At 48.9% G+C, this 12598-nt stretch overlaps 1 protein-coding gene across 1 annotated transcript in view; it reads left to right on the top strand.

Annotated features, from left to right (window-relative positions):
• COL22A1 (collagen type XXII alpha 1 chain) overlaps positions 1–12598 on the top strand; it is a 207544-nt gene that overhangs the window by 173660 nt on the left and 21286 nt on the right. Inside the window, exons 48-52 of the mRNA XM_033126944.1 lie at positions 1056–1109; positions 4999–5052; positions 5794–5847; positions 6517–6570; positions 10825–10878. Of these exons, the coding sequence (XP_032982835.1) occupies positions 1056–1109; positions 4999–5052; positions 5794–5847; positions 6517–6570; positions 10825–10878 (270 nt within the window). The remainder of the gene's footprint in view (positions 1–1055; positions 1110–4998; positions 5053–5793; positions 5848–6516; positions 6571–10824; positions 10879–12598) is intronic.

The following is a 12598-nucleotide window of genomic DNA, read 5'->3' as shown; positions in this document are numbered from 1 at the left end:
CTCTCTCCCACCTGGCCTGCCCCTTTATTGCTCACTGTTGTATTCATTTCTCACTCGGTACTCATATCGTAAACCAGGCCCGGGGCAGGCACTGCACCAGGCTCTGACATACAGAATGAGGAATGGCCAACCCCGAACTTCATAAGACGTCCAGTTCAGTGAGGGAGTGGGGCACACAAACCAGTGAGACGGGAGCAGCGTTCAGGTCTGAATGACTTACTCAGCTCAAATCCCGCCTGTATTTGGAAAACCAAAATGGGTTTGGATTATCCTCACCAGGATGGTTGGTCAGAGGCCGTGGTATCCGTCGTCAGGGCTACAGCTTGTGTTTTCCGGTGGTGGGAAGTGCGGGGGGAGGACAGGCAAATCATTTATGTCATGGTGCTTTGCTTTTATAATATGGTTGTACTAAATCAAATATTTATGGTTGGTGCAAAACCAATTGTGGGTTTGCAATTACTTTTAACCTTTAAACCACAATTATTTTTGCACCAACCTAATATTTCAATGCACTTTACACTATAACTTGTTTAGCTCATTCTGTAGTACACAGACTCCTCTCCACCTGAAGACATGCATCTCTTTCTTAAAATAAGTATCATAGTGCAGATGCCATAATTCAGTGAACACTGTCCATTGTGGGCTTATGTTGTGTGTGTATGCATTTATTTGTTTTCAAGTAGGACACTCCAGACATACACAAAAATACGAGAGTATAATGAGAAGAGCCCCCTTTGTTCCTCTCGCCCAGCCGCAGTATCTTTCAGCTATTATGGCCACTCTCGTTTTCAGCTACTTCGTCATCCACTTCCCCACTTTCTTCCTTCACATGATTTTGAAGCAAACCATGTTCAGGATAGGAGTTTTTGTAAATATCATCAGATACTTTCTCAACCTATTGAAACTCTGGCAATATATTAAAAAAGAAGTCTACAATTGAGTGTCTTCATGCAAAATTGTCACTGGAGTTAGAAAGTAGATTCTGGATCCTAGTTGCACAAAGTGACAAGGTTTTTGTGAGTCATTTTAAGGAATCGCCTCTCGTGTTTTCCTAGGGTCATCCCGGAATTCCAGGTTTCATGGGGCCCCCAGGGAACCCTGGACCACCGGTAAGTAATAACCTCTAACCCCCTCCTTTCCTGGCCTTGACATGTGAACTCTCTCCCATCCTCACTGGAGATGATACCACACTAGTCACACCCCTTATTTTAAGGAATGGGCTGACACCCAAAAGCCCAGGGGTGAGCTGAAAATGCAGGTCCCGGGAGCAGCTGGGGGGTGGTCAGACGGACCCGAGTAGCAGTGATGGACAATGAAATAGTGCGGTGGGGACTGGGACATTGGCAGGGATGGACAGGCTTCATCTATTATTATTAAAGGTCCAGCTTGGGAGGTGGGAAGCCGGGGACAGTTTCGTGGTCAGGACCTTAGGTCAGGAGTGTAGAAGCAGCCTGCCCTCTTCCATAGGCGGCTGTTCCGTGGTGAGAAGCTCTGGGAATCATGGAGTGTCCGTATCAGCCCAGACTTTCCTGGATTTATTGCAATCAATAACAATAATAGCGACTACAGATTATTGCCATTCATTATTACTATTTTCAGCTGTTCATTCGTGGTTATTCTAAGGCACGTGTTATTGTTTTAATTGTAACAACTACCATTAATGTCACCCCAGTGGTCCCCGCCGGGCTCCCGGCTCTGGCAGTAGCTATGGCTCTGACACTGACTGTCGCCCATCTTTGCAAATTTACTTCCCTTTGGTCTAGGCTGCCGGGGAATGAGTCTTGTTGCTCTTCCACTCAGAGTCCGCTGTGGTTGTTACGAGTGGTAGCCGTGGTAACAAGGAGTGGGATTTACTGTCTCCACCAAGCCCAGGGCCAGTCCCACGGTATTTCCCACGTGTTCTCCCAGACCTTGCTCTAAGAGGGCCACTGGCAATGGCCAGAGGACCCCTGACAGGGAACCCACTTCAAATACAGACCGACCTGTCAAAAGAAATAGTGAAAAAGAGGATCGGTTAGGAGCACAGAGTTAACAATGTGTGATATTAAGCTTGCTTTGTTTTCTTTGTAGCAACTTCTAACCACCTGTTAATTCTTAGAATAAATCAAGTTGTTTAAAATGTATTTTTTCAATAAAATCACACGAGAGCCTGAAATAGCATCTCTCACTTCATGACTGAGTTTTATGGCAAACTCATAAAAGGTAAATTATCTGCGTAAGTAGTAAAGCTTTCCCAGTGTCCTGGAGAGGCGACCTTAAGTATCTGATACTCAGCTCACTTCCTGTCGCTACAAGTGCCGCTCACGTCCTTTTCAATTTCTCAGCCTCGGTTCGTAACTGTCCGAACTCTGCCCTGTGCGTGCTTGTGAATGGCCTGGTAGGACAGTGATCAGTCGCTACCCTTTAACTTTGTGATATTCTGCATTGATTTTAAGATGTATAGTTTAACTTAGGAAATTGGTTTGCATTGTATTTGCAAATGTTATTGGATTTTGTGGCATCTGACAATCAGCAAAAAGGAAACCGTCAAGGTGGCAGTAGTATGGGTCGAGTGGGAAGGCATTAGCATTAAGTGAGGAGGGATGCTTAAGACGGACCTAACTGTATTTAAAACCAGTTCACTCACGAATACTTTTACATCACGGTGACTTCCGCTTCCCCGTGAAACCTAAGAGCTGAAGGACTCGGGCGCTGGATGTCGGGTTTATGCCTCATCCCCACCCCACCCTGGTAGTTCCAAAGCCTCTAAGACATCTCCAGTGCAAACGAAACCCTGTTCCCTCCTCCTTGGGAATTGCTGCAACTTAGAACTCTCCGACAACTCTAGGAAATGACGCCTGGTTTATTATTCTCGTGCTAGATGATGAATCTGAGATTGAGAAACAATTGTAATCAGAAGCCAGCTTGTCCATCTCCAGCTGATTAATGCCTACAATTCACTCGGCAGTGTTTATTGAGCATCTACTTTGTGCAATGCCTTCTACTGCTAATTGCCTTTGGGAATAGATACTGAGTCAGCTGCCCATTCACGTTCAGCAGTCAGTCCCGCAAAAGCAACTCAAGGACAGGACACTAACCCTCCAGGTCCCCATGCATTGCTTTTTTGAGTGCTTATTATACGTCAGGCCTGTCCAAGGTACCGAGGATATGTGTAGATACCACGCAGACAAGGCTTCTTTCAGAGTGTATTTTTTGGTGCTCAGTCAGCATCCTTTCTCCAGATAAAACCTTTACCCTGTTCTCAACCTGCAGTAGGGAATTGAATTTCAGCTTCGCTAAATTCCAGAGTCTAAGATGTCAGAAGCTATTAGCCAATTTATGTAGGAGAATCCAGATCTGGAGTAAAAACTCTGTTGTTATGTTAAGTTTGGACTAGATGTGTAATTTTCCCCTTTAGCATCCCAGGCGCAGGGAGGTGTAAAAGTCTATTTGTTTAAATGTTATTATCCCTTTATTTCATGAACACTTACTGGGTCTTTACGTAATGGAAAACGTGGGGCAAATCAGACTGCGTTTGTCCCCAGGATTTGTAGTCCACAGCAAGTTAGACACGTCTCCTACAGCTATATCAAATTTCCTTGAGCTCCAAGACCATGGAATGGCCGTTTCTGTACCCCTAAAACTTTCCCAGCACCCGGTACAATGTAGGCACCCAATAAATGTATGTAAAAACAAGCGAATAAAGACTGCTGCAAAAGTATCAGTAACGTACACCGAGAGCTTGCTGATATGTTGTCCCTTATTTAGTTATTATCTGCAGTGTTCCTGGTCCGGCTGGCCGGTAGACACACACTGTCACCAGTACTTAGGGTAATGACGGCCCTTAGTAGGTGCCTGGTGCTCGTTGACTCTTTATTTATATGCATTAACTTGCTCAACTGTCTCAGTGATTCCTGTGACATAGGTGGCGTCTTTTTCTCCATTTTACAAAGAACTGAGATGCAGAGGAATGAGAGAAGTTGCCCAAGAGCACATAGTTGTCACTGGAGAATCAGGACGTGGAGCCAGGCACTCTGGCTCGAAGAGGTGGGCACGCCGAACCACAGCCTCTGTCCTGTGGCAGGCACCCCACAAACCTTGCCTCATTCACTCCTCACCTCGCTTTGCTGTGAGCAATGGCACCTCTACCTTTTCCCTTAGGAGGAAGCTGAAACTTAGAGATGTGATACCACCCGGCCAAAGCCAGTAAGAAGCGATGTATTAATGAGTCTAAAGAAGTTCTCTCTTTATCCCCCAGCCAATCCAGCTTGTAACCCCTCATTTATTCAAGAAATAGTTCCGATCCACTATCTCCAAGACACTGTTTTAGTTCCCAGTAAACAAGTCAATAAACACTGGGATGTCAAAGGCTACGGGGAGAAATAAAAACAGGAAAGGGGTGTGAGAGGGCAGAGACCTGCAGTGTCGGATCTGCTGGGCAGGACAGTGTCTCACTGAGAAGCAGGTACTTGAGGCAAGACGCAGAGGAGGGAAGGACCTGCATTCCGACGCATGGGATTGGAGTGCAGGCAGGAGGAACAGCACGTGCGGGGGCCCTGAGGCAGACTTGTGTGTGGGCTCCCACTGCACCACTCACCTGCCTGCGGAGAACTGCTCTTGCATGGATCCGTCTATGCATCGCTCCATCCCTGAGTTGACACAAGCAATGAATTCTTCCTTACCTCCCTGGAAGATAAATCCAGTTGTTCATTTCTTGCCTTCTGTCTCGAAATGTTCCCTCTGAAGGGAGGCCATCTACCATTGCCTTAAGAATGACTGGCTGGTGAATACTTGGGCCCTCCCTGAAATGTGGCTGCTGTTCTCCCACCATCTTTGTGTTCCCAGCAACTAGTCCAACGTGGTAGGGAAAGCAAACACACCTTTGAAGTTTTCATGGTTCCGGCCCCTGGGAAGTGGCCAGGATATCAGCCCTGTGCATTGATGGATGTACAAACAGGAAGAGCCAGTGATCTCTGCTCAGGTACACAGCAAACCAGCTTTCTGCTTTCTCATCCTCAGGGAGCAGATGGGGTCGCGGGAGCTGCTGGACCGCCAGGAATCCAGGGACCGCCGGTAGGTCCCTCACTGGACAGGACCTGCCTTCAGTCTGTCTTTGGCCTTCCCAGAGTCTCGTGTGTTCGCCCACCTCCTGTGGCCCACACATCCCGGGGGTCTGTTCACTGCCCGTCGGCCATGGGAGGAGTCTCTTTCTCTTAGAAGCCCAGTTAGCTCACTTCTCAAGTAGAAGGTGTGGATGAAATGAGCTGCCGATCTGTGATTCCAGAATTCAGTTTACAACCAACTCAACCAGACCCAGGGTTCAGCCCTATCTGTCTGCTCCTTTTCAGCGTGGTTTCTGTCTGAACAGGCTCAGGGGTGTAGAAAGGCTTGCCGCTAACCCATCCTGAGCCGATGGCTCGCACCAGGAGCATGTCAGATAGGAGATGGCTGCTGTTATCCAGTTGTTCAAAAAGCAGCACGTAGTTACGGAGGGGGAAGTCGTAGGTCAAGGTTTTGAAACCACAGCTGGTGGAGCTGGCATTGGAACCCAAGCCATTGATCTCAAAAAACATACTTATGTTCATTGGCTGCGGCTGCCACGACCTCTCTCGGTTTCAGTACCGTAAGCTGAGGGTGACTGAACCTCAGTGTAGCCGGCGTGGTGCCTACACGGTGGGACTACACGGCAAATTGACACGCCTTCTCTCACCTGACTGCCTTACACATTCGAAAGGTTCTGAAACAGTGCCTCCATTTACTTCTAGAAAAGCCACTCAGAGACTAAATGGTGTTTTTATGTCTTGGATCTTTTAGGGGAAAGAAGGACCCCCCGGCCCCCAAGGCCCCTCTGGATTACCTGGAATCCCAGTAAGTGTTATTTCAAAAAAAAATCTAATATCGCTGCTACACAAATCAGCAAACAAAAATACACTTTATCATTCTTAAAGTAAGCCGTGCTCACTAGGGGAATTTTGTGTATTATAGAAGAGGAGAAGAAACATAATCACCAAATTTGACTAGACCGTAATTATAGCTTGATTTCATGGAAAGAAACGTGAGGTGTTCGTGGCCTTTCCGTCACCCCGACATCATCCTTCTGTCATTGTCCTGGCCCCTCGTGACCTGTGCTCGGCGCCGCCCTCTTGTCCCTCAGCGTCCTCGTCATCTGTCAGCACCGGCGTCTCCCCTCCTGCCCGCCGTGGTCAGTGCAGGGCCCACAGGAGGCCGTGGCAACCCACTGTGACTTCATGAAAATGTCCAGGAGGGCTTTCTGTAGTTCAATAGCGATAATAAAGAAACTGTTGGTATTGGTTGCTTTTCCACTGTGTGTCAGACATTGCAGGTCACATGTCCAGGCCAGAATCTCGGTTTCGGGAAAACCAGGAACTCAAACCCGTTTTGCCAGTGGAAACACTTCCGTAGCTGCTGCGTGTGAATGGAGCTGTGCACCAGGCCCAAAGCCGTGCTGACACTGCATGACCCACCCCTCCCTCTTGGCATCTTTGGCCAGATGACCGATTTGAGTTTCTCTTGCAGGGAGCAGAAGGCAAAGAGGGCAGAGATGGAAAACCGGGTCCCCCTGGAGAGCCGGTAAGGGACCCTCAGTTCTTGCCATTTTTTAGGCCAAGTTAGTACTTTCTCAGTAACAACTGCTGTGTGACCGGGAGCTCCTCTGAATTGGGCACAATGACAAGTATTTTTGATGCGTCATTTCACTCACTTCCCCTGACGACCTTGCCAGGTAAACACTGCTGTCCCCATTTTATAGCTGGGGAAACTGAGTCTCAGGGAGGTGAAGTGAGGGGCCCAGAGTCACATGGTGGGCTGGTGACAGAATCCAAACCTGAGCCTAGGCTCCTGCCCTCCCTCTGCAGTGTCAATCCTATTGATGTGGGAGGGGAAACTGAGGCAGGTAAGCACTAGCTGGAGTAGAAACCTGATATCTGAAAAGCCTCGGAAACCCTGAGCTGCACCTGCTAGCTCCCGTGTGCGTGTGTGCACGTGTGTGTGTGCGTGTGTGTGTGTGTGAGATCTGTCCAGGACACACAGTGAGGCGGGCTGAGCCCGCATGAGGAAGTGTCTGTGGCCCAGGAACTGTTGGTTGTGTGTGGACAGAGATTTCCATAGACTTTTATCTGTGACCTCAGAGTTGTGTTTCCTGAGGTTGGTGAATCGGGGCTCCCTGATGACAATGGGTGTTCAGTTCGTAGCAGCCCTTTTGTTCACAAATACCTCAGTATCGAGGGGAAGGTGGGAGGAAGCATCTGGAACTTAGAAACCTGGGTTCTCCGAGTGCCCACCTGTGGGAGACTAGGTAATGACAGGGTGTCCCCAATAGACCCTGAGCAGCTGTGAGGACGAATGACGACATTCTCCAGGCTGTCACATGGGAGGTCTTCGGTACATACTGTTAAGTTATAGATCTCGGGCAGATAGCCTGCCCGATTTTGCGTAAACGTGGGTCTATGTGTATTTTTCCAGTCAGTATTTACATAAAGAAACCTTGGGAGACTCCAAAACCACAGAAAGAAGTACTTACGTCCGTAAGAGGGTGATTCTGAGCAGAAGGGGGCATGGAGATAGAGGCAGATTTGTACCCCATAGTCTGTTATATTATTATCTTCTCCGTTTGGGGGGTCACGGACATACATTACTTATTGATAAAATCAAATTAAACATACATTAACATATTCTATACCAAGCCTACAACCACAATGACACAAAAAAACTGGCTTTGGATGCTGGCTCCAGTCCCCACAGGCTCTCTGACCTGGGATGGGTCCAAACGGGTCTCTGAGCCTCAGTTTTATTTTAAATAGAACGAGAATCATTGTAGCCACTTGCCGGCGTTGCCGGAGGATCACAGGCGGTGAGACGTGTGTGACCCGCATCAGGCTCGTCTGTCTGTTAATGGTTTCCGTCCGGTTACTTCCTCCCCTGCCCTAGTTTTACCTCCCGCTGAGCTCAGGCCTGTGGAGCCTCTGGAAGAACCACCAAGTGAAAACACATCAAAGTTTCTACAGCGAGGTTTCCGTCCCATTTAATTGGTTTGGCCATAAGGTGTTATGACTCATTCTGCGTCTTATGCAACTTGCTGGAAGCACCGCCTTTTATCACTTTTCCCTGCTTGCCAGATGCTGAAACCAGAATTCACTGCTGAGAGGAAAAGAAAGAGCTAAGAGCAGCGAGCAGAGCACAAAGCTGCTGCTAAGCCCTGAAGGCTGCTGCCCAATCGAGCTGCCCCAGGTGGGCAGATGGCAGTATGCTGGGGTGGGGGGAAGAGGAGGGCGGCACCCCCACCCTGGTTGATGGCTCCTGCTCACCTCGGGCCGGGCCTTGTCTGCTTCCTTACATTTCCCACTGTAATCCCCAGAAAACCCCTACAGGACATGGGTGTCATTATGTCATGAGGAAACGAAGGCCCAGAGAGGTTAAGTAGGCTGGCCAAGGTCACACAGCTGGGGAATGAAGCCTCTCGGACTCACACCCCGGAGGCCGACCCCAGACGTCAGTACTGCAGAGCAGGAAATCAGCTTTTCTGCAGAACGTGTCTGATCCTGAAAGGCTGCTGCTTGCGGTACATGATAACTGAGGCTTTGGCCTTTATTCAGTCTGTGTATGGAAGGCCTCTGGCAAATGGGCCTGGGCCAGGCCCTGGGCACAGACTGATGGAGGACCAGGCCTATTCTAGGTAAGTGAGATGCATGAGGAGGCAGGCCTGGCTCTCCAGGGAGAGGGGGGACTCAGCGACTCCCCCCCAGGGCCATTCCAGAGGCCACCAGCTGGTTCATTCTGCAGGCTCAGTGTATGGTCATCCTGACCTGACCCCTCTGAGCTGCTTGGGAGGAAACTGGCACCTGGACAGGGGGGCACTGGGGAGCCCCTCAGAGCAGACTGCAGACAAGGGTTTGGAGGCGGGTGGAGTATTGGGGAGGGGATCCCAGGAAGCACGAGGGCATGGGGCAATGGAACAGGGAAAGAGAGAAAGCGAGTGAGTCAGCCGCTCCCATGAGCAGCCCGGGCCCATCTCGCTGGAGACCCTCTGAGGGTTTGTGAGGAGCACACGTGTAATCCTGCAAACCTCGGCCAGGGCCCAGGAGGCTGGGCCGTTCGTCCCTCGGCTTCAAGCCTATTTGCATTGGGGATTATTCCCTGAGCCAGGAACTCCATGTCCTTGGGCCTTTGCCCCTCAAAGTCAAGCTCCCCCAAAGGCCGCCTGTGTAGGCCTGTAGCCTGGGCAGGAACTGTGTGTTCAGCGAAGGGACCGGGACCCCCTGGGCGAGCCAAGGAGATGGGGCTGGGAAACAGCAGCGTCTGCTCCAGGTGGTCACTTCTGTCCTTGACTTATGCCTTCAAGTTCCTGTACTTTAGGGACACGGCTGCATAGACTGACAGGAGATGGATGGATCCGTGGATGGGGAGATACATTGATAGATGGATAAATATGCAGCTTTTTGAGTTGCCTATTGAGTAATTTTTATTAAGAGGTATTTGAGCAGAATTGTAGTGTAGGATTAAGTACAGAGATTCTGGAGCCAGAATGTCTGGATTAGAGCCCCAGCTGTGTGACCTTAAGCAGATCACTTAACCTCTCTGTGCCTCAGTGTTTTGCCTGTGGGATGACAGTTGTGCCTCCCTCAGTGGGTTAAGGTGAGGACTTGTTGACACAATCATGTGACACACTCCAGTTGTGTTTGCCACGTGGAAAATCCTCAACAGTTTCTGGTCGTTAGCATTTTTCTGCTGGTAACGTGGGCCAGTGATGGGTTGGCCATCCCACCTTACTGGGGCAGGAGCCAGGCCAGGACTACTACCCTCGACCACAGAGACCTATGAGGGGGGATTGTCCTGAATTTACAACTGAGAAACAGATCTGGGAAGGGAAAAGACAGGCAGGGGTCACCCAGCTAGACTTGGACGAGCTGGGACAGAAGAAACTAACGAGGCAACCTGGAAGTGAGAGCTTGTGCCCCCCCCCCCCGTAGTTTTCCCTCCAAATCCTAGGATGCCCTTTCTCTCCCCTCTCCCCCAGGGGACCCTGTCTGATCCTCAGGTTTATAAGCTGTGCAAAGGAAGAGACAGTTTGGGGGACTGGGTGTGCCCTCTGGTGACAGTGCAGTCACGGCCAGCACGCCGCTCCAGGTCCCAATCAGAGGTGCTGTTTCACCCACTTTGCCTGCACCCCACATCCTCCCCCACCTCTGGCCGCTTCATCTGGACATGAGCACCCTTCTCTCACTGGTTTTTATTCATGGCAATACCAAGCTTCTGGCGGTGCAGAATTTTAAATAGCCAAGGTGTCCCCATAACTTCTTTATAATTAAGAGAAGATGGGATGGAAAAAAAATGAGTAAATTGTGGGCCCCTGGCAGTAGGCACAGCTGCTGGGATGAGAAGAGCATCGTTTTGGGGTGGCCTGCGGTGGGATTCGGGCTGGCTTGGCCATGTATGAACCCGGTAATGTCTGAACTTCTTTGAGCCTCACTGTCCCATCTGTAAAACGCGGTAATTAATAGCTGCCTTGAAGTGGTGCCGTGCGTAGGTAGAAAGCCATTTATAACGAGGGTCTCTGTATGGTTTCTCAGCCAGACCAGAACAGTTCTGAGAATGCAAAGGGGCGCCACGACTCACTGCCGTAGGGATGAACCTGGGTACCAGCACCGTCCCGGGAAAATCAGGACATAGGAGGCCTGGGTACAGGGTGGTGGGCATGGACTCTGCACGAAAATGGACCCCAGTGCCAGGGGGCAGTGACTGGCTTGTGTCAATGTCACACCAGGAAGCCCAGGCAGCCAAGAACAGGAAGAGCCTTAAAATGCTGCCCTCTTTTTTCTTTACCCTCAGGGAAAAACTGGAGAGCCGGGTCTGCCGGGACCAGAGGGGGCCCGAGGCCCCCCGGTAAGTGCCTTGTGTGGGGTGGGGGTTTGCTGAGACTGGCAGACCAGGAGGTTCCAGAAGTTCTTCTCCTCCAAAACAGTGGGGCTCCCACGTGATACGTTCCATTCTTTCACGTGCCGTGGCTGTAAATTTTATTTTCAAAACTGCAACCATTGTTATTACCAGGTTGTCCTAAGTTTTCTTGGTTCTTAGCCTATTTGTTGTCATTTGAATGGGCTTTCTCTGGATGATAGAACCTAAAAATGAGTCTTAATTTTAATTTTGAACATTTTCCATAGAAAAAGGTTTTTTTCCTCCAATTATGAAGTAACCAATTCTCATTGTAAAAGAATAATGATGATGGTAATAAGAAAAAGAATGAAAAATAATTTTATAGAGAAGAAAATAGTTACTTATTAGTATTCTGTAACACACAGAGGTAAAGCTCTTAACATTCTTGTGTGTGTTTCCTAGTCTTTTTTTCCCTATGCATGAATTCTGATATTTGTATACCTAAATTCTAGCTGTCAGCTATTGTAGACATAAACATATATAGGTACTTTTTCTGTAAAAATGAACTCAATCTCGGTGTTTTGGGGTTGTTGAGGGTTTTTGTGTTTTTTTTTGGCTGAATGCTTTACTCTGTCATAATTTTAAAATTGTTTTCACAATTCCTTAAATTTGTTTTTGGAACAATATGATTTTTAATGAAAATGCTAAAACCCAATTATCTGGCAAGAAGGAGGCGATGGAAATGCTAGTTCTCTTTCCTTAATGTGTCTTTCTGTAAAGAAATCAATAACTCACCTGGCTGGTATTCAATACGGAGGAAACGAAACACAAAATCAATTTCCTGTTTGCGAAATCTCTTTGCTTTTCACCTGATCGCGCCAGGAGAAGGAAACTAAGAATGGAGAATACCACCTGTCTGGGGGATTAAATCACAGAATTTGTGGTTTTTGTTAAGATGGCTCCTGGCTAATTGGATGAGAGGGGCTTTCTTTTCCCCAAGGAGACAGACGTATTTGCTGGGACCCGGCTTGGGTAAGACCCATCTGTGGACGGAGAGTTGTAGGGACTCCTGCCCCAGTGTAGGGCAGAGCTAGAGACCCAGGCAGGTGACAGAAGACCCACCACTGGCTGGCAGGGCGTGAGTCAGACGGGCTTTGAAGTAGGCAAAGCTGGGTGCAGCTTTTGTTTTCATTTATTCACTTTGTGATCTCTGTCAGGGACCTCTCTGAACCTCTGTTTCTTCTTCTATATAACGGAGATCAGAATAGCTCCCACTTCTGTAGGGTGGTTGTGAGAAGAAGGTTAAATATGTAAAATTCCCTGCCATGTGCTTGGCACATTGTGTGTGGCTCCCTCGGCTGGTGCTTTTTGTCTATGATTATAGGGAAGAGGGCCCATAGGGTCCCTGCCTCTGAACCACCTGGACTTGGGATTCCAGTGTCTTTGAGGAGGACCCTGGGACCCAGACAGGCCCCGTCCCTCTACAGGGAAAGGGAACTGGCCTGTTTTGAGCAGCAGAGAGCACTGTTAATCTCTTATTCAATCCTTACGGCAACTCTGCAGAAGTAGGTTCTAGCCTCATCTTACAGATGTGGAAATTGAGTCACAGTAGAGAGAAGTAAGGCTCCCGAGATCCACAGCTAGAAAGTGGGGAGCCACGGTCAATTCTAGACTCAATTCCAAAGTCAGCCCTGCTCCATCAAACTTGAGGGCGTATAAAGCCCCTTTG

Source organism: Rhinolophus ferrumequinum, chromosome 14 (assembly GCF_004115265.2).
Source record: "Rhinolophus ferrumequinum isolate MPI-CBG mRhiFer1 chromosome 14, mRhiFer1_v1.p, whole genome shotgun sequence".
Lineage (NCBI taxonomy): Eukaryota > Metazoa > Chordata > Mammalia > Chiroptera > Rhinolophidae > Rhinolophus > Rhinolophus ferrumequinum.
The sequence above is the reverse complement of the archived record's forward strand: the minus strand, read 5'-3'. Positions and strand labels throughout refer to the sequence as shown.